Source organism: Balaenoptera physalus (genome assembly GCF_965194825.1).
Source record: "Balaenoptera physalus genome assembly, chromosome: 16".
NCBI lineage: Eukaryota > Metazoa > Chordata > Mammalia > Artiodactyla > Balaenopteridae > Balaenoptera > Balaenoptera physalus.
This window is the reverse complement of record NC_138898.1, coordinates 14,955,693-14,975,632: the sequence shown is the minus strand read 5'-3', so window position 1 is coordinate 14,975,632 and position 19,940 is coordinate 14,955,693. Positions and strand designations below refer to the sequence as shown.

Here is a 19,940-nt window from a genome sequence, read left to right as displayed (position 1 = left end):
CCTCCCGGGGGACCTCCCTGGTGGCGCACTGGGTAAGAATCCGCCTGCCAATGCAGGGTACACGGGTTCAAGCCCTGGTCCGGGAAGATCCCACATGCCGCGGAGCAACTAAGCCCGCGAACCACAACTACTGAGCCCAGGTGCCACAACTGCTAAAGCCCCCTAGAGCCGGTGCTCCACGACAAGAAAAGCCACTGCAATGAGAAGACCGCGCACAGCAACGAAGACCCAACACAGCCATAAATAAATAAATAAATATATATATATATATATATATATATATATATATATATATATATATATATATATATATATATATATATATATCTGGGATGGGATTTGGAAATCTGTACATTAAAAAGCCCACTTGAGTACCGATGACCATTGAACCAGGCCAGGGTTAGGGGAACCGACACTCCACACAGTAGAAACTTTGAGTATAACTTATAGGCAGCCCTCCCTATACGAAGCTCCTCTGGATCCACAGTCCCGCATCCTCTGATTCAACCAACCAGCACTGCAGTGTTTACTATTGGAAAAAATCCACACTTAAGTGGACCCACACAGTTCAAAACCATGTTGTTCAAGGGCAAACTGTAATTCTGTTCTAAAACCAGACCTGACAACCACTAACTGGCTTTCTGTCTCCACGGACTTGCCTATTCTAGATATTTCGTTTGAATGTGGGCTTTTGTGTCTGGCTTCTTTCACTTACCATGATGTTTTCCAGGCTCATCCAGGCTGTAGCATATGTCAGTACTTCATTGCTTTTAAGGCCAAATAATATTCCATTGGATGGATATGCTCTATTTTGTTTATCCATTTATCCACTGATGGACATTTGGGTTGCTTCCAGCTTTTGGCAATTGTAAATAGCATATCAATGAGCATTCATGTGCAAGTTTTTGTTTAAACACCTGTTTTCAATTCCTTTAGGTATATGCCTGAGAATAGAATTGCTGGGTCACAGGGTAATTCTATATTTCACTTTTTGAGTAAACACCAAACTTTTTCCTTTTTTAATGTGGCTACTAGAAAATTTGAAATGCAAATGTGGCTTGCAATATATTTCCATTGGAGAGTGCTGCTCTAGATATTTCTTTCTGCCTAAGAATTCTAACTGGTACTAACCTCTCATACATGTATACACCACTTTCCTCCAAACAGGATTTGAGGAACTTAATACTATAAAACAGATTCCATAAAACTGAAAAATCATTGAACCGAGAGTAAAAAAAAAAAAAGTCAGAGACAGTAAAAGAGGGTACAGAAACTGAGTAACAATAGCTAACATTCATTGGGTGTGCATTTTGTGTCAGGCTCTGTGCTAAGTGCTTACTTTATATGTTGACTCTTCCCAGAAATCTTGTGAGGTGGGCAAAGTGATAATGTTATTATCCTCATTCATTTTGCATAGAGATAATAAGCAACAAAGAGTCTAAATTCAAACCCAGCCCTGGCTCCAAAACCCAGGCTCTTGGGTAGGATGAATTGGGAGATGGGGATTGACATATATACACTATTGATACTATATGTAAAATAGATAACTAATGAGAACCTACTGCCTAGCACAGGGAACTCTACTCAATGCTCTGCGGTGACCTACATGGGAAGGAAATCCAAAAAAGAGGGGATATATGTATACGTATAGCTGATTCACTTTGTTGTACAGTAGAAACTAATACAACATTGTAAAGCAACTCTACTCCAATTAAAAAAAAAAAAAAAAAACAAGCTCTTGGCTTCCTGGTAGCCAAAATGAAACATCACCTCTCGATAGCAACATAAGAGATGTCCAATAAATTATTTCCCATTCTCATAACAGTTTATCATGAGAGGGAAACTCCTGATCTTGAGCTCCGCAAGGAATTTGCCCTGTGACTTTGGTACAAGAAACATTGATACAACATAATGGATAATGTCCCCAAGATAAATGTTACCAAAAGTGCAGAAGCATTCCACATCATATGAAAAGGAAGGCCATAATGTTAGGTCTTACTTTATTACATGTAATTCAGTAGGGATCTGGAGTATAGACCCAGCTATGTAACTTTTTCTCAAAGCGGATTGAAAAAGCTGGGACGAACTCAGAATAACGTTTCTCCTGCCTGGAAATGGTCTATGACGACCTCTGCTGCCCTCTGGTGGCTCTGAGCATAAAAGCACCAACAAGGAATTCCCTTCCACTCAAAACTCCCAGCCCCCAAAGCGCAGCTAAGCCTGGGGTCCCAGAGGAGGAGCATCTGAGCCCCACTACCACTCCAAACAGGTCTTGATCCCTCACTGAGCACCCTACGCCTCATCTTCAGTGTCTGGATGAGACACCCTCACAAGCTCCATTTCATTTTTTAACAGGAAGAGCTAAATCGGACTCCATGTTCGATCTGTTTCTTTGACTTTAACCTTTGCTTTGCGTTTTGTTACTATAATCAGACATAATGGCCTGCTTCAGGGAACCCTGCCCACCTGTGGATGGCTGCAAGAAAGAAGAAATTAACACATCCCCTCACCAAGGCTGGCCATTCCAAGGGATACTTGCAAAATTTATGGCCTTTTTACTTTACTTCCTCATCTCCTCCCCCTCTCTGGGCTATAAAAGAAACTGGCATCCAAACCCTGATAAAATGAATTATCGGAGACACTATTCTGCCATCTCCTTGGTCTGCCGGCTTTGTATTCCTTCCCTCAACACCTCGTCTCCAATTTATTGGCCTGTCGTGCAGCTAGCAGAGCGAGCTTGGACTCGGTAACAATTTCCCTGTCCTGAGTGCGCTGGTGTCCTGGTCCAGACTGGAGCTGGGGTCCAGGTTGTCGTTGGAAGAAAATAATTTAAGAGCTGTTACCTGATGGTCTGACGGTCAGTATATAAGGACATGATGACAGAGTATAAATGAGGACGTATGAAAGGGAGAACATGATGCAGAGTTATCCTTGCCTGTCGCTCTTTATCTTACTTCTCAGACTGTCGCAGTGGATCCCAAACCACTAGCCTACCACTACTTTATAGTTAGAGAAAGTAGAATATTAAAATTAGAAGAGGGACTTCCCTGGTGGTCCAATGGGTAAGACTGCATGCTCCCAAAGCAGGGGGCCCGGGTTCGATCCCTGGTTGGGGAACTAGATCCCGCATGCATGCCGCAACTAAGAGTCCACATGCTGCAACTAAGAAGCCCACATGCCGCAATGAAGATACCGCATGCCGCAACTAAGACCCTGTGCAGTCAAAATAAATAAGTAAATATAAAAAAAAATAATTTAGAAGAATTTTGAGGTCAAACAGACCAAGGTTCAAACTAGCCCTCTGACTTAACTCTGGGACTTCGGGCAAGTTATTTAAACTTTCTGACTCTGCAGAAAGAGAAAGACAAATACCATATTATATCACTTATATGTGGAATCTAAAATACGACACAAATGAACATATCTACAAAACAGAAATAGACTCACAGACATAGAGAACAGGCTTGTGGTTGCCAAGGGGGAGGAGGGTGAGGGAGGGATGGATTGGGAGTTTGGGGTTAGCAGATGTAAGCGATTATATAGAGAATGGATAAACAACAAGGTCCTACTGTATAGCACAGGGAACTATATTCAATATCCTGTGATAAACCATAATGGAAAAGAATATGAAAAAGAATGTGTGTATATGTATACCTGAATCACTTTGCTGTACAGTAGAAATTAACACAACATTGTAAATCAACTATACTTCAATAAAATAAAAATTTTTTAAATAAAAAAATAAACTTCTGACTCAGTTTCTTCATCTGAAAAACATGGGACTTCTCAAGGCCACTATGAGGATTAAATGAGATTGTGCATGGAAAGTTCTTAGCTTGGCGCCTGGGACATAGTGCTCAAAAAGTGTTCCCTGTGAACTCCTATGGGGGGGTTTCTTCATTCTTTACTTATGCTTGTGAATCTAAATGAGGCTGCCCTTCTCTGCACTGACCTCTTTGACAAGAGGGCCCCTTGCCTGGGGCATGGGTTGCGCCTCCTGCCCCTCTCATCCCACGTGCACCACTCCCCAATTACATTGTGCCCCACCAGACAGCAGTGAGATCCAGAAGGACGACAGGGAGAGGATGCAGGAGTTCATGGTGCTGTCAGGGCTCAGTGCACGTGTGGAGCTAGGGACTCCTACCACCAGATGGTCAGGAAAGGGATGGAGAAGGGAAGACTTGCAAGACTCACTGGCTCTGGTCAAAGAACAGGTCTTGGTCAACCCATACTTGAGGACTGGCAAGTGTCAGAACCTCAGAAAATCCTGCCCAGGGTGAGGATTTATTAGAGGAGGTCATCGAGAGGACGTGACCGCTGGTTGACCCGTGCATGGGACCCGGGCAATCGGAGGCTCCTCACCCCCTCCCCCGTGCTTGGAATGTACCTTCTGCCCACTGTTCCCACAGTGGGAGGTGTTCCAAGGATGCAGCCTTAAGAGAGGGATGCTGTTGAGACCATCCACACGGTCGGTGTACGGTGTACGCAGCTGAACCAGGCTAAGGCCTCCCGGTAAACTTTTAAGCTTCTGGAGGCGGATGCAGAGATTGGCTGGTCTTGAGCCCGCCCCCAAACAAACAAGTAAGTTCCCTTGCTGTTTAAAACTGCCACCTACCAATCCGAGTGCTCTGCCTCTTTCTTCTCTCTCTGCCCTCTGTGTGCCCTCCAGAGTAAGGGGCTGGTTTCAAATTTCACCCAGGAAGTTCACAAGGTGAACCAGCAGGAAGCTGAGAATTAGGGAGGGGGAGGTGTGTGGCTTTTCTACCAGGTCAGAAGCTAATTTCAGGGTGTAAGGTTAGGGAGTAGGGCCAGGGTCCACAGAGGCCTTACGACTCGCAGGAAGGAAAGGTTCTGATGGCTTCTTTGGTTTAAGGTACAACAGTAGGAAAAGCTGCCTAGAAAGGTCTTGGAGGTGCGCAGGGGGGAGGGGGGGGTGTTGTAGGGTGCCATACGTGGAATTTGGCCTCCTCTCAGCCCTTGACCTCCAGCTCCAAGTTCAAATTCAGCCCTTCAGCCCTTTCCTCCTCTCTCTCTCTCTCTCCCTCCCTCCCCTTTCTATCTTCCTCTCTCTCTCAGGAACTTGCTACCTATAGGCAGGTCAGCAGCTCCCATGCAGACAGGATGGGCTGCCCCAGATGAGAAGGAAAGATCTGGAAGGGACCCCTCTCCCAGTGCTCAGCCTGAGCTGCACCTGGAGCTCACACCTCCCTCTCCAGTCCTGCTCCCCACCTGGCAGAAAATCATCCTACAGTATTTTAAGATCCCCAGATTATCTTTCATTGAAAACTCTTCCATATTGATTTTTCCAACTAGATGCATGTATAATATTATTTTGATTGTTTTAATAAACAATAATTAACAAATAAATATTGCTTATCCAATATATAATGATAAGCAAAACAATGGAAGAGGGATTGGCTAAAATGTTCATCAGCCCATCACAGACCCCGGTCCTTCCCAGCTCCCTGCAATGTTAGCCTGGAGCCATGGGTGTCCCTAGGATGACCACCCCGAGGCTCACGCCAGCCACTCTTTTTCAGATCAGGCAATGCTGTCATATGTCTCCTCTACTCCAAGAGATGAATGTTCTAAACCAGCAGAAACCAGAATACCACATGCCAGTATGAAGACAGAGGAGGAAAAGGGGGCACAAAAACTCAGCAGTGGTGAGAAGTTTTTTTAAAATTTATACTTCACCTTTTTCCATTAAAGTTGGGAATTACAAAAGCATTTCTGCAATATTCAACATGAGCAGTGATACCTTTTTTTTTCTTGTTACAAAAGCCCTGCCTACTTAGAAATTTCTGTCCGAATTTTAAATGCGTATGTCCTTTGACCCAGTATGGTACACACAGTTCATTACCTACCTATCCCAAAAGCATCCCCTCCTTCCTTCTTGCTAATAGAACCTCGATTTTTTTTTTTTTTTAATTCTCAGCGCTTTTTTTTTAAGTTGTGTATTTTATTTTATTTTTTTTGGCTGCATTGGGTCTTCGTTGCTGCACGTGGGCTTTCTCTAGTTGTGGCGAGCGGGGGCTACTCTTCGTTGCAGTGCCCAGGCCCCTCATTGCAGTGGCTTCTCTTGTTGAGGAGCACGGGCGCTAGGCGCGCGGGCTTCAGTAGCTGCAGCACACAGGCTCAGTTGTTGCAGCATGCGGGCCCTAGAGCATGCGGGCTTCAGTAATTGGGGCACACGGGCCCAGTAGTTGTGGCTCGCAGGCTCTAGAGCACAGGCTCAGTAGTTGTGGCACACGGGCTTGGTTACTCCGCGGCATGTGGGATCTTTTCGGACCAGGGATCGAACCCGCGTCCCCTGCATTGACAGGTGGATTCTTAACCATTGAACCACCAGGGAAGTCCCATCAATTTTTTTTTTTTGTAAGTATAGTTGATTTACAAGATTGTGTTAATTTCTGCTGTACAGCAAAGTGATTCATTTATATATATATATACATTCTTTTTTCATATTCTTTTCCATTATGATGTATCACAGGATATTGAATATAGTTCCCTGTGCTATACAGTAGGACCTTGTTGTTTATCCATTCTAGAACCTCGATTTTTATAGCCACGTGGTCACCTGCCTCAGCCTCAGGGATGAAGCAGGATTAATTTAAGATCTTAGGTCACTTTCCCATTAGCGTTTGCAGACATTTGCTTTCCAGGCCTTCCTTGCAGCTCCAGCCAATGAGGTGACAAGGGAAGCCTGGGAAAGCTGTGGCTTCTGGGGAAGCCACTCTCCATCAAGAAAAGGAGAGCATGGTTTGCTGTACAGGTCTTTTCACCACTGCCCTCTACACACAGCTTCCTGTTGTGACATCTAGAGCTGCAGCAACCATCCCATACCCATGAGGTGACCGGCACAAGAACAAAAGCCAGCACACTGAGGATGGTGGAGATGGAAGAAGTGACTCTGGCCATCAGTGTTTCGGTCCAGCTGCTGAACCAGCCTCACTGCCTCTCTCCAGACTCTGACGTGAGAAAATTAAATGTCTTTATTGGCTAAGCCACTATTAGTTGGGTTTTCTATTAATTTCAGCCCAACAAACTCCTAATGAGATAGACTTGGGAATTACATTCATTCTTTCATTCATTCAACAAATATTTACTGAGAGCTTGTTTTTTGCCAGGTTCTATTTAAGAAACTAGGATTCTACTGCTAAGAATTTACCCAGATTTATCTGCAAAAGTAGACCATGATTTTTATATGTGCAAAAATGTTAATGTCCAACAAGAGGTAACTGGTTAGTTATTTTCATGGAGCTCTATTAAAAGAATGTATGTGATGGCATAAAGGATCTCCAAGATATAGAATATATTTTTTGTCTACATAAAAAATATTCTTTTAAAAAATTATCTTGGGGCTTCCCTGGTGGCGCAGTGGTTGAGAATCTGCCTGCCAATGCAGGGGACACGGCTTCGAGCCCTGGTCTGGGAAGATCCCACATGCCGCGGAGTGACTAGGCCCGTGAGCCACAATTGCTGAGCCTGCGCGTCTGGAGCCTGTGCTCCACAACAAGAGAGGCCGCGAGAGTGAGAGGCCCGCGCACCGCGAGGAAGAGAGGCCCCCACTTGCCGCAACTAGAGAAAGCCCTCGCACAGAAACGAAGACCCAACACAGCCATAAATAAATAAATAAATAAATAAAATTAAAAAAAAAAAATTATCTTGGTCCCAAGAACCTAAAGACATCCCTCCCTACAGCAAAGCTACCTGGAGGGGACAAAACAACTGTCTTGGAGCCAAGGCCTGGCCCCCAAAGAAGGTGAGCCAAGGTGGGACCATCCAAGCGACTCAAAAAACTAGCCACTCACCCCAGTTCCATTCCCCAACTCATATTCTCCAACAAAAGAAAGGTCAGCAAGTCCAAAAAGAGGCCTGACTGTCCCACTCCTGGACAAGTCTATGGCAAGTCACCCCGGGTTTGGCTTCCACCCTTCTCCCCCCTGGCCCCTCCCAACCAGCATCCATTTCCAGTGTTCTCAGAAAGAAGGGATCCCCTATCCTTCCTAAATAAGTCAGTCCCATAATCCCACAGCCACGTTCAGACCCCCTTGCTCTCTTTCCTCATCTTAGCCCTAAAGAGCACAGACAAGAGGGTCAGCATCGGCCTTTATTGGGGAAAAGAAGCACCACACACCCACTGCCCAAGCCCAGGGCTGGGTTTCCTACGCTCAGGGCAGCAGCAAGAACAGAAACAGAGCAGAGAGGGCAATGAAAGTCCCTGGGGGTGTCACAAGCCCCAGGACATCATCCTCTCCTGGCTACCAGGACAAGCCCCCCGGAGTCACCAAAGAAACTCAGGACACCTCAGGACAGCTAGGGCACCGGGATCTCTGCAAGTAGAAGAAACATCAGGTCACAACTGTGCCCTCCTGGATCCAGTTCCCCAACGTGTTTTTTTTTTCCCTTCCACCCTGGAGAAGTTTGGCAAAGATTGCTCTCAAAGGCCTTAAATGGCTCCCTGCTTCCCAGACAATCCAGTCTAAACTGGTATTGAAGACTCTTATCATTCATTGACCAACCTGATATTTCCTGTTCAGAAAACAGCCTGTCTGTTCCCTTACCCACTCTCTCACCACCTCCATCCCAGCTCCCCAAACACATCACATACATTACCCCCTCTGTGCCTTTGCTGACCGTCACCAGACCACCCATGCAGCATGTTCTCTGTGCTCTCCTCCCTTGGTCACATCCTGCCTAGGCCTTAGGGCCCAGATCAAATCCTACTTCTAGGAGAAGGACCTTCCCAAGGAGCCACACTTACTCTCATCACCTATACACGCATACTGCCTATACAAGGGTTCTGATCTGTGACATAGAATCTTTCTCTCCAACTAGACGCTCCAGGGCAAAAACTGTCTTGCCCTTCTGGAGTCCCCACCCAGCACCTAAGCCAGTGCTCTGTACATAGCAGTTAAGGCCGTTGTTATTGCAAACAATGGGCTGTACTCACCTAATTCAAAATTAGACCTGATGGTCCGGTTGGGGTTCAGGGCCAGCTGGGGTGACAGGACTGGCGGGACGCAGAAACGGCCACAGCCTGACTTGCAGCACTTTTCCCCAGCTTGGCAGTTCTCATCCGCCATGCAGCTGACAACGCACAGGCCCGCCAAAATTTTTGGACAATCACCAGCCCGCCCTGTGGGATAAACAGGCATAGGTATAGAGACAGGAGGGTTGGCTCCAATGACTCCAAGTTCCCATCTGGGACTTAGAAGCTCCAGATGAATCCATCCCTGATTCTAACTAGATCTTAACCAAAGATCTGGCTGGGAAACCTTGAAGTTCAAGGATCCGAGCCCCTGCAGGGCCCCAAGAGAGCATCTGGACTAATGATTTCCAAATGGTGTCCCACAGGGAGTTCCCTAGAGGTACCTTGGGACTTGATACCTCTGTGGGTTTGGGGCTGGGCTGGGTGGGATGCAGAAGGAGCAAGGCTCCCAGTGTACCACCCTCTCCCCCTATGCTTGGGCTTCCTACTAACACCCACTGCCTTCCTCTAGTTCTTTCAATGCCAACATGGGCCCCTTGGTCCTTGGAGGAGGTTGCTTTGGGTTGAGGGGCTAGGAGGAGTGGAAAGATGAGAACCCTGACTCCTCCCACGAAGAGAAAGAGAAGAAGGCCACAGAGGCTCCCTCCCAAGCCAGCCCTGGGACCCCAGGAGCACTCAAGTCTTCCCCAAAGAGCCGACATACCTCCCTTAATGTCTCCATGGCAGGCATGGCCACAGCCGGTGCTGCAGCACTTATGCCCCTGAGGACAGGATGCGTCCCCATCACACAGCTCTTCACACGGAAGGGGGTCGGCAGGACACTCACTGCCAAACTCTGCCATAAAATCAGAGCACTGGGGCCCAGAGGTGTTCAAGCCCCGTGTTTCCAGTTATTTTTATTGGGACTCTGAGTACAAAATACATTTTCCATTGAGTCCCGTGTGTATTTTATACCTATTTATGTGTAAAATGTACATATTTATGTGCATACATGTATATGCAATGCTGACACTTTATATTCTATTTCTTTTTTTTTTTTAATGCCGACTGCAAAATACTAAATAGATATCCAGACTCACAGACCGAAAAGCACTGTTGAGGTCTAACACATTGTGGCAAACGCACTAGCTGCCACCTCCATATTCATCCTCCCTTCTTGCTTACTGTGGTCGACATCAACACTGCTGGCTGCTGGAATACATGCTCTTGGGTAGCCCCCTCCCATACTGTCTCTGGGCTTGACTGGGTGACTTGCTTTGACCAACAGGACACCAGCCAAGTATGATGCAAGCAGAGGCTTGAGCAACACTTGCATACTGGGGCTTGAACACTCCCTCTTGGAAACCAGCCACCATGCTGTAAAGCAGCTTGGGCTAGGCTGCGGGATAATGAGACGCCTCCGGAGGGAGAACCTGGAGGAGGAGAGGCCATCCTGGACATTCCAGCCACAGTGGAACTTGCCAGGGAGCTCCCAGCTGCATGAAGGACCTCAGCTGAGCCACTGGGTATAAGAACTGCCCGGCTAAGCCCAGCCAAGCCAAGCCAACCCACAAACCCACACAACTGTGAGAAAGAATGCACTGTGTTAATGTTGATGACTTCAGGATTGGGGCTTTGGGGGAAAAAAAAAAAAAAGAATGCACTGTGTTAGGTCGCTAAGTTTGGGGATGGTTTGTTAGGTGGCAATAAATAACTGAAGCACTTGTGAATAGAATCCCAGGCTTGTTCAGAGAGGCAGTGAGGCCAGTCAGCTAAAATGATTTGCTTCCCCCATATTCCCTTGTAACTAGGGGTGACCACAAACAAAGATATAAGCTGGGAAAACTTTTGCATTGTTGGTTCAGGGAATACAACTGTCAAACTGCCCCCTCGTTTCTTGCTTCTTCCAGTCCAAAGACAGACAAGGAATCAGAGCAGCCTTCTTGCAACCAGGAGGCAACCAGTATGAAGACAAAGTCAAGAACTGCAAAGGAGAGAGAGAGAAATTGCTTCATCGTGAAGCCACCACACCAGCCCTGGCGCTGACTTCAGGACTTCTTGTTATGTGAGAAAGAAAACTCCCTGTTGGTTTCATTTTCTGCTTCACGTAGCCAAACACATTCTTGATGTGCCCTTTCACAGCCCCTAAGAAGATAATGGAACTCAGAGAAGAGAAGAGGTTGGCCCAGAACTGCAGAGTGAGTCAGCGGCAAAGCAGGACAAAACTCAGCTTCTTGGTTTGCAGTGAAGCACTCTTTCTACTACACCATCCTTAAGACATGTGGGCAACAGGCCAGGTCCATGGGGGCAGGCACACCCAAGAAGTCACATCCAAACCAAACCCACTCACCATGACTCATTCCTCTCAGTGTTTATTTCAAGTTTTTTAAATGGAGGGGAAAATGACAGGCAATTCAAGCTTTGTAGAAAACCAAGACAGGACTGGCCCAGTGCCTCTGAGAAAGAACATGTACATACGATTAGACACAGCTGGCTCCGGGAAGTCTGACATGATGGAAGAAGCAAGTATTGGACTCCAGAGAATACATGCAGCTAAACAATCAAGATATAGTAACCTGGCATCCTAGGATTTTTCGGAATAGCCCCTATTTCAAATATTTTTTGCCATTGCCCGCTTGTGTCACGACTATGTGTCTTGATATTTTTTATTCAGAAAATATGGTCACTGTAACCACCAGATGTATCTCTCCACACCTCCCCACCTGTCTGACAAACACTAAAATCCATTTAACAAGGAACAAAGCCTTTTACCCCACGGTTGAGAAGGCTGGGCATAAAAAAAAATCTCCCTGGTAGGGAGAAACACAGCAAAATAAACTTCTCACCAAGTCATACCGTGTGCCCTAGAGTGGAGGCCTAGAATACCACACTTCCCAGATGTCACCATTTTTCCGGGCCCGACTCTGAAGTAACCAATGCCAGGAGCACGCTGCTACCTCTGCCCTCATCCTCAGGACCAGGCGTAGAGACCAAAGCCCTACCCTCTCCCAGGCCAGGCTTCCTTGAGGTCCCTGGGGTTTTGTCAAATAGTAGAAGCAATGAAGGGACCCTTGGAAGACAGGCTGAAGCCCTGAGGGTCACAGCACATCCCCTCGGACCAGTGCCCAGCAGAGCCACCCAGTCTAATACCATATCTGATGCTTGAATCCCTGCCAAACAATCCCCTCCTCTCAGCTTGAACAGCTGGAATTAAGGGGGCTTCAATACCTCCAAGCCAGACTATGCCATCCTTATACTCCAGCTAGACAGGCTTAGGTATAAGGAAGTCCTTCTTTATACTCAACTGAAATCTGTTTCTATTCATTGGTCCTTTTCCTATTCCCAGAGACCTGGCAAAAACATGGCTCATGCCATCTCTTTAGCCATCCTCTGCCTTTCACTGTCTTAGCTTTGCCAGGCTAGGTAAGCTCAGTTCCTCATAACACATGGTTTCCGGTCACCTCACAGGTATCTTAGCAGGAATCAGGATGAGAAATAGGAATGATAGCCAGAACGGGGATGGTCATCCCTAGCCTCCAGATATGCCCCTATCCCAAGATCCCAAGCTATCACCAGAAATGTAGAATAAAAAGCTGAAGCCTAGGAAATACTCACACTTAGTCTTTACCGTTGCCCCAGCTCCAACCTTCCACTAGGGAAGAACAGCAGCTGCTGGCAGAAAAGTGAAATTTCAAAACTTCTTAAGCCAAGAAGGGCCCTCTGAGCCTTCAGAGCTACTCCTCTTCTCTTGCAAACAGACAGACACCCAGAAGGGGGAAGGATTGGCCTGAGGTCAATGGTCACAGAATTGGGTCCCAAACCCCCAGCTCTGACACTAGGTCCAGTGCCCTTTAATCCACATCACGGTGATCCCCTGCACTCCGCAACGATCACCCAAAACCGAATCAACAAGCACTGGGACTCAGCTCAGTTCTGCCAAAAGACCCAGTGGTAGACAGTTTCAGGGGTTAGGAAAACTTATAAATAAACTAGTGTGCCTGGAACCCCCAGGACCACTCCTAGTTTTGGTGATTCACTAGGACTCACAGGACTCGGCATACAGTTGTACCCATGGCCATGATTTACGACAGCACAAAAATACAAAGCAAAATCATCAAAGGGAAGAGGTGCACGAGGTGAAGTCCAGAGGAAGCCAGGCGCAAGCTTCCAAGAGTCCTCTCCCAGGGGAGTCACACAGGATGACTTCATTCCTCCAGTATGGAATTGTGACAATACATGTGAAGTGGTATCTACCAGGGAAGCTCACTGGAGACTTAGGGTTCTTCCCGGGGGCTGGTCACATGGGCGCTCTCTGCCTAGCTCAAACCACTCTTATTAGTTACGGTGGCAGGAACCGTCTCAAAATCCAAATTCCCAGAAGCCCACCAAGGCCAATCTTGTGCGCAGGCCTTTCTGAGAATATCAGTCTTGGGTCTGCTGTGTCAACTCTTAGCTAGCTGTACAACCAGCAGTGAGGTTTCAGAAAAGGGGACCCAAACACACAGGGAGCCCATGCCATCAATGCATACGAAGGACACAATGTACATGTCGTGGGACTTCCCTGGTGGCGCAGTGGTTATGACTCTGCACTCCAGGGCTTCCCTGGTAGCTCAGTGCTTAAGAATCTGCCTGCCAATGAAGGGGACGCGAGTTTGAGCCCTGGTCCAGGAAGATCCCACATGCCGCGGAGCAACTAAGCCCATGCGCCACAACTACTGAGCCTGCACTCTAGAGCCTGCAAGCCACAACTACTGAGCCCACGTGGCACAACTACTGAAGCCCACGCACCTAGAGCCTGTGCTCCGCAACAAGAGAAGCCACTGCAATGAGAAGCCCGCGCATCGCAAGGAAGAGTAGCCCCTGCTCGCCGCAACTAGAGAAAGCCTGCGTGCAGGAACGAAGACTCAATGCAGCCAAAAATAAATAAATAAATAATAAATAAATTTATTTTAAAAGACTCCACGCTCCCAGTGCAGGGGACCCTGGTTCGATCCCTGGTCTGGGAACTAGATCCCACATGCATGCCGCAACTAAGAGTTTGCATGCCACAACTAAGGATATGGCAAGCCACAACTAAGGAGCCCGCCTGCCACAACAAAGACCCAACACAAATAAATAAATAAATAAATACATAAATAAATAAATGTTTGTTTTTTTAAAAAATAAATTTATTTATTTATTTACTCATTTTTGGCTGCGTTGGGTCTTCGTTGCTGCGCGCGGGCTTTCTCTAGTTGCGGCGAGCAGGGGGCTACTCTTTGTTGCGGTTGTTACGGAGCTCGGGTTCTAGGTGTGCGGGCTCAGTAGTTGTGGCGCACGGGCTTAGTTGCTCCGCGGCATGTGGGATCTTCCCGGACCAGGGCTCGAACCCGTGTCCCCTGCCTTGGCAGGCGGATTCTTAACCACTGTGCCACCAGGGAAGCCCATAAATGTTTTTTAAAAATAATAATAATGCACATGTCGTAATAAGCAAAACAGAGGGTCACGGGGGATCAGGAGGGTTCAACTTTCATGCAGTGGGAGGGGCGCCATGAGGGAGCCAGAGGGGACAACTCTTAGGCCATAATCTGAACCTTCACTCCAAAATCTCCTCCTTCTCCTCCCAAAGTTGTCCCCTTCTCAGTAAAGACCACCACCATCACCCAACAGCTCCAGCCAGACACTCACCACCCTTTTTGACACTTCCTTTTCCTTAACACCCACATCTGCTAACTTCTTTCTCCGAGCCTGTCAGCTTCACCCTCAAAAGTACTTCAAGTCTGCCACTCTTCCAGGTCTCCACTGTCACCACCCTAGTCTGAGCCATGATCACCCCCCATCCAGCCTGGCATATTGGCCTCTTAACTGGCCTGCCATCTTCTACATTCGCCCCATCCATTCTTCAGACACCAGCAGAGTAGCCTTTTTAAAATGAAAACTGGATCAGGCCTCTCCTGCTTTTATAGCCCCCTTTAAAGGCCTCCCACTGCACTTACAATAAAGCCTTAGACAGAGGCCCCGGAGACTCCCCCAAAGCCTGGACTCTGCCTCAACTGGAACCACCTTCCTTCTCCATCTCTGTTCTCCAGCCACACTGACCTTTCAACTCCTTAAAATAGTAAGCCCTGCCCTACTCTACTGCTTTTGCCCCTGCAGTTCCCTCTTCATAGCACTCCACCCAATGGCCAGCTCCTTCTCATTCTCCAACTTAAAATGATACCTCCCCTTTCCCTCTCTTTTCTTTCCCTTCATTGCACTCATCACGACTGGTGGTTATTATTGCTCGTTTATGATTATTTACTGTGTCTCACGTCAGAGGGTGAGCTCCATGAGAGCAAGGGCCGTGGCTACCATGCTCACCCCAGGATGCCCAAATGCCAGGTAGGGTAGACACTCAATATGTATTGAATCCATTTATAAGTGAGCAAGTGAATAGACAGGCCAGACCTCAGATAGTCGGGAGGGAACCTGAACAGCGAGGTGCTGGGCATAACTATATGAGCTGTCAGGCATTATTTGGCAGGTTTTGTACAAGTTTCTTATGTACATTTCTTCTCAACTGCATGCTGTAGACTGAATATTTGTATTCTCCGAAAATTCATATGTTGAAACCTAATCTCCAAAGTGAGGGTATTTGGAAGTGGGGTCTTTGGGAGGTGATTAAGTCAGGAGACTGGAGCCCTCATGAATACTAGTGGCCCTTACTGCCCTTCTGCCACGTGAGGTCACAGCAAAAAGACGGCAGTCGACAAACCAGGAAGCAGGCCCTCCCAGACACTGAACCTGCTAGACCTTGATCTTGGACTTCCCCGCCTCCAGAATTGTAAGAAATAAATTTCTGTTGTTTATAAGCCACCCAGTCTATGGTATTCTGTTATAGCAGCCCAAATGGACACTGCATTATCACTCTATGAGATAAATACCCTTATGTCCATTTTAAGAATGATAAAAATGAGGTTCAAAGAGATGAAAGGACTTGTCCAAGGCCACAGAGCCAGCAAGCAGAGGAGCCCGGTTCAGGCTCAGACCCGAACTGCCTCAGGGGAGCAGGTCCCAGGGTCTGCCCTGTGCCCTCAGGCACCCTGACATTCCTCCACGTTACCAAACAGACAGGACAGGCTATGGTAAGCTTCTGGCAAATCAGAGCTTAATGAAAGCAGAGACTATTCACAGCCCAGGAAGGGGAGTTCCCTGTGCAGTGGGCTGTAGCAACGAGTCCCGCTGGGTGAGCGGGCCAGCCCTCCTCCAGGACTGGAACTGTAGAGAAGTAGTTAGCTAATATCCCAGCAGAAATATTACTTCCCACCAGACGAGGAACCCCACTCGGCCAGTGGGCTCTGGGAGAGGTGCAGAGAGATCCCTGCTCTAACCTGCCAAGCTCCAAGGAAAGAGGAAGCCCCATCTCGGCTGGCCAGGGCCCAGGGCAGCTCACCAAGCTGCCTTGCCTGGCTGCCAGCCTCACCCTCAGCCCCCGCAATTCATCCATCACCTTCAAACACTGCGAAGATTGTACCAGGCCTGACAAGTTGACAGTGAGTGACCCGCGTGAGACAGATTCCCAGGCTCTGGTTCCAGAGCTGGCCCTCCAGAGTCCTGGCAAAGAGTACAACACTCTATTCTCCCTTACGGGCAGGCTGCCCAAGGGAGCTGCTGAAGCCAGGCGCAGACAACGCCACTGGGTACAGGGAAGGGGCCTGCTACCTGGGGAGGTTTGGCTGGAAGGAGGCCAGCCTTCACAGGAACCCTGAGTTCAAAGTAAAAGATGCAGATAATCAATGGCCTGTTCTCTCCTGACAAAAGGCAAAGAACTGGGGACACGAGTGATTAAAGGAGAAGAGACCCCCCCAAAAGGGGAAAAAAGAGGTGAGCTAAATTTCAAGAGCCAACCTAGGAGGCAGGAAGCTCTCTGGGTGTATCTAGCCCAGAGGCAAGATCGGAAAGGAGACTTGGATTTCGCCTCTCAAGCCAGCATACCCTTAGGGATGCCTCCTCGACAGAGCCGAGCACAGCCTGCGCCGCAGCGCTTCTGCCTGGCCAGACAGGCAGAATCCCCCCGGTATGGCTCTTGGCATGGGTTCTTACTGCGAGGGCATTTTCCTTCTTTCGCTGCAAAAGTTATCGCTTGAGATTGGGGTAACTGGCGAGGCCTCAAGAAACAGGGAATGGAAGCCAAATGTACTTCGGGGACTCTTAGTCTCTCCAAAATTCCTGTCAAAAATATTTCTGGGGCTTCCCTGGTGGCGCAGTGGTTAAGAATCCGCCTGCCAATGCAGGGGACACGGGTTCGAGCCCTGGTCCAGGAAGATCCCACATGCCGCACAGCAACTAAGCCCATGCGCCACAACTACTGAGCCTGTGCTCTAGAGCCCACGAGCCACAACTACTGAGCCCGCGAGCCTCGAGCCCGTGCTCCGCAACAAGAGAAGACACTGCAATGAGAAGCCCGCGCACCACAACGAAGAGTAGACCCTGCTCGCCGCAACTAGAGAGAGCCCACGCGCAGCAACGAAGATCCAACGCAGCCAAAAATAAATAAATTAAATAAATTAATTAAATAAATAAATTTAAAACAAAATATTTCTGCAACCACTTTCCCCTTCTCCCACACAGCCGCTAACATGCACCCAGCACCACACATGGACCAGCCACTCTGCAGAGAGAGAGACAGAAAGCTTGGGGCGATCCTATTCTCACCCTAGGGTGAGAGCCTTCGGGAAAAGCTAGAACCTCTAGTACGCCAGACTGGAAGTGCTATCTCCTTGTCCAGAGAGGACAGAGAAAGCCAGGAAGACCTATCCTGGCTGTCCCAAGAATCTATGCGTCCAGTTCTGTTCTACAGAGAAGACCATCTCCCCAAATGAGGACCCTCACTCTGGGAGGAGGCAGGGGATGACTTCTCCTCTAGTCGTTTTCTATTGCTATTAGCCAGGGATCCCAAATGATAGCTCACCATGCTCTCCTGCAGTCACCCAGGATGCCACGGACCCAAGAGCAAGAAGTGCCTTCAGGAGGAAGAGGCAGCTCGACATGATGATGATGCTGAGGGTAGAGATGAGAACTCAGTTCAGGCCAGACGTGTACACCTTGCCTTGTATCAATACATCAACCGAGGGAAGGGCAAGACTAGGGGATCGGTCTCAGGCCAGCCACAAAGTTTTCCCTTTCACTATAATCCCCAAGGATGTCTTCTCCTGACAAGAAGAAAAGTGACTGGTTGCTGGAGTGTGGGAAAATTCCTGGCACTACCAAAAGACACACGTGATGGGAATGATCAAACTCTGCAATATACACAACATCCCTGGACAATGATGAGGAATCTAATGGGCAGCTGAGAAAATGGAGGGATGGCCATTGGATAAAGGATCAAAGAGAGCCCTAGAGGGTTTTGGAAGGACACAGCTACAGCTGTAATGAGAGAGGAAAGGACTAGAGACACAACTAAAGAAAAGAACCAAAGCTAATAAAATGCACTGTGGCTCCTGTCCATCCTAGCAACCTAGAAAACAGAAAATGGAACAGACTGCTTAGAAACTATCCAAAAACTACAGAAAAGCAGTGTTTAGATTTGTTCATAACTAATATAAATGCACCAAAAACCTACATCTTGGTCCCTCTAGCCCATACAGGGCATTCTTGGACTATATGAAGGTTAGTCGACAAAACCCGAAAGAACAGTTGCTATGACTCAAGTAGTAACTTAGGTCATATATACTCCCTTTCTTTATCTCTTCTTCCTATATTTCTTTTTATTTTTCTTTATCTATTCCTTTGGTCAACCATGATACCTAACAGTGTCCACTGGCATTGCTTAGCCTAATAAGGTTAAGGGGTAAAAACCTCCTTAATAGGGACAAAGAATTTGGTGCCAGAAAGTTGCCTTATTGTTTTAAGGCTGATATTGGAGCGTGGAGATAATTAACATTTATTGATGACCTAACATGTGTTTTATACACATTATTTATTTTATGCCTCACAATAATCTTGCAGAAGTAAGAAAACTATTTCAGAGGGAAAATTAGCCAAGGTCATTAAGCTAGTAAGTGGTGGCTGCTGGAATTTAATAATAGTAATGACAGATAACATTGTTTGAGGGTTTACTACTGCCAAGGTTCTAAGTACTTTACATGAATTAACTCAATTAATCCTCATTGCAACCCTATGTGTTAGGTACTATTATCCCCATTCTACAGATGGGGAAACTGAGGCACAGAAAGAAATGTGGGTCACAGCTAATAAGTAGTAGAACAAAGGTAAGCAGTCCAATCCCATAGTCAGTGTTACCACCATATCAAAAGTGCAAAACTCATGCACTTTCTATTACCCCGTATTATGACCTGATAAAAGTAACTTTATCTACCACCCATTAAGTAGATCCAATTCTATTCAGGGACCTCTTACCTCTAATGCAGAGCTAAAGGGGCTCTGGGGAACTCCACAGCTGTTAAATCCCTGCATCCCCAGCCCATCCCAGTATCACGCATCTGGGGAGAGAAGCCCAGAATCTTCATTCAGATGCCTTCAGATGCCTTCAGACGCCAAGAGGCAATCCCTGGGGTCAAGGCCTGGAGAGACCGCTGGGTGAGTGGGATGGCATGGACCAGACTCCCTCTTGTTGGGTTTCGGGGTCCTCACATTAGGCCCATCCAATTCCGGGGGCTGAGTGGCAGGCATATTAAAATCTAGTTTTCCGGAGACAACTGCAGACGCCTCGGTACCAAACGCTCCCCTCCGCTCCCCAACACCGGCCCGAGAAAACCTGCTCCCCTCCTCCTGCCCCGCACTTCTCCACGGGCCTTGGCCCGGCCAGAGAAAGATCCTTGACTGAACACCCACAGTTTACACCCGAGGCGCGGCCGCTCCCGAGAGGGAGCCTGGCCAACCTACACACAGGGCCTCTAAGCTCCTAGGACCCGGCGAGACGCGGCGGCTCGGTTCCCCTGGTAACCCTGCCGCTCGCTGCGTCGCGCTTCCGGAGCCTGCGGGCGGC

General features: G+C 47.7%; 1 protein-coding gene and 1 long non-coding RNA gene across 6 annotated transcripts; one reads left to right on the top strand and one right to left on the bottom strand.

The window, feature by feature from the left end:
- Positions 1 to 257: 257 nt before the first annotated feature.
- Positions 258 to 7,663, top strand: LOC309645396. Its single transcript, XR_014254864.1, has 2 exons — positions 258 to 5,666; positions 6,805 to 7,663. It is a non-coding gene; the product is annotated as an uncharacterized lncRNA (long non-coding RNA).
- A 437-nt stretch (positions 7,664 to 8,100) lies between these two features.
- WFDC3 (WAP four-disulfide core domain 3) lies at positions 8,101 to 19,924 on the bottom strand. 5 transcript variants are annotated; one of them, XM_082430391.1, is made up of 5 exons: positions 19,838 to 19,924; positions 17,904 to 17,992; positions 9,699 to 9,830; positions 8,957 to 9,142; positions 8,101 to 8,336 (listed from the first exon to the last, which is right to left on the bottom strand). In XM_082430391.1, exons 2-5 carry the CDS (start codon positions 17,980 to 17,982, stop codon positions 8,320 to 8,322), a joined length of 414 nt encoding a protein of 137 aa, XP_082286517.1. In that variant the 5' UTR covers positions 17,983 to 17,992; positions 19,838 to 19,924; the 3' UTR covers positions 8,101 to 8,319. The 5 variants fall into 5 exon arrangements, with proteins under 5 accessions (XP_082286517.1, XP_082286515.1, XP_082286516.1 ...); XM_082430389.1 differs by having other exon boundaries at positions 19,352 to 19,877; XM_082430390.1 differs by having other exon boundaries at positions 17,904 to 17,995; positions 19,438 to 19,877.
- Positions 19,925 to 19,940: the final 16 nt, after the last annotated feature.

What these genes read in the sequence shown, in the direction of transcription:
- WFDC3 (XM_082430388.1), bottom strand. Translation starts at nt 10,310, where the DNA reads ATGCAAGTGTTGCTCAAGCCTCTGCTTGCATCATACTTGGCTGGTGTC. An exon ending in CAGTGTTGATGTCGACCACA is followed by an intron (nt 9,831 to 10,159) that starts GTAAGCAAGAAG and finishes ATTTTATGGCAG; the next exon opens with AGTTTGGCAGTGAGTGTCCT. An exon ending in CCATGGAGACATTAAGGGAG is followed by an intron (nt 9,143 to 9,698) that starts GTATGTCGGCTC and finishes TTTATCCCACAG; the next exon opens with GGCGGGCTGGTGATTGTCCA.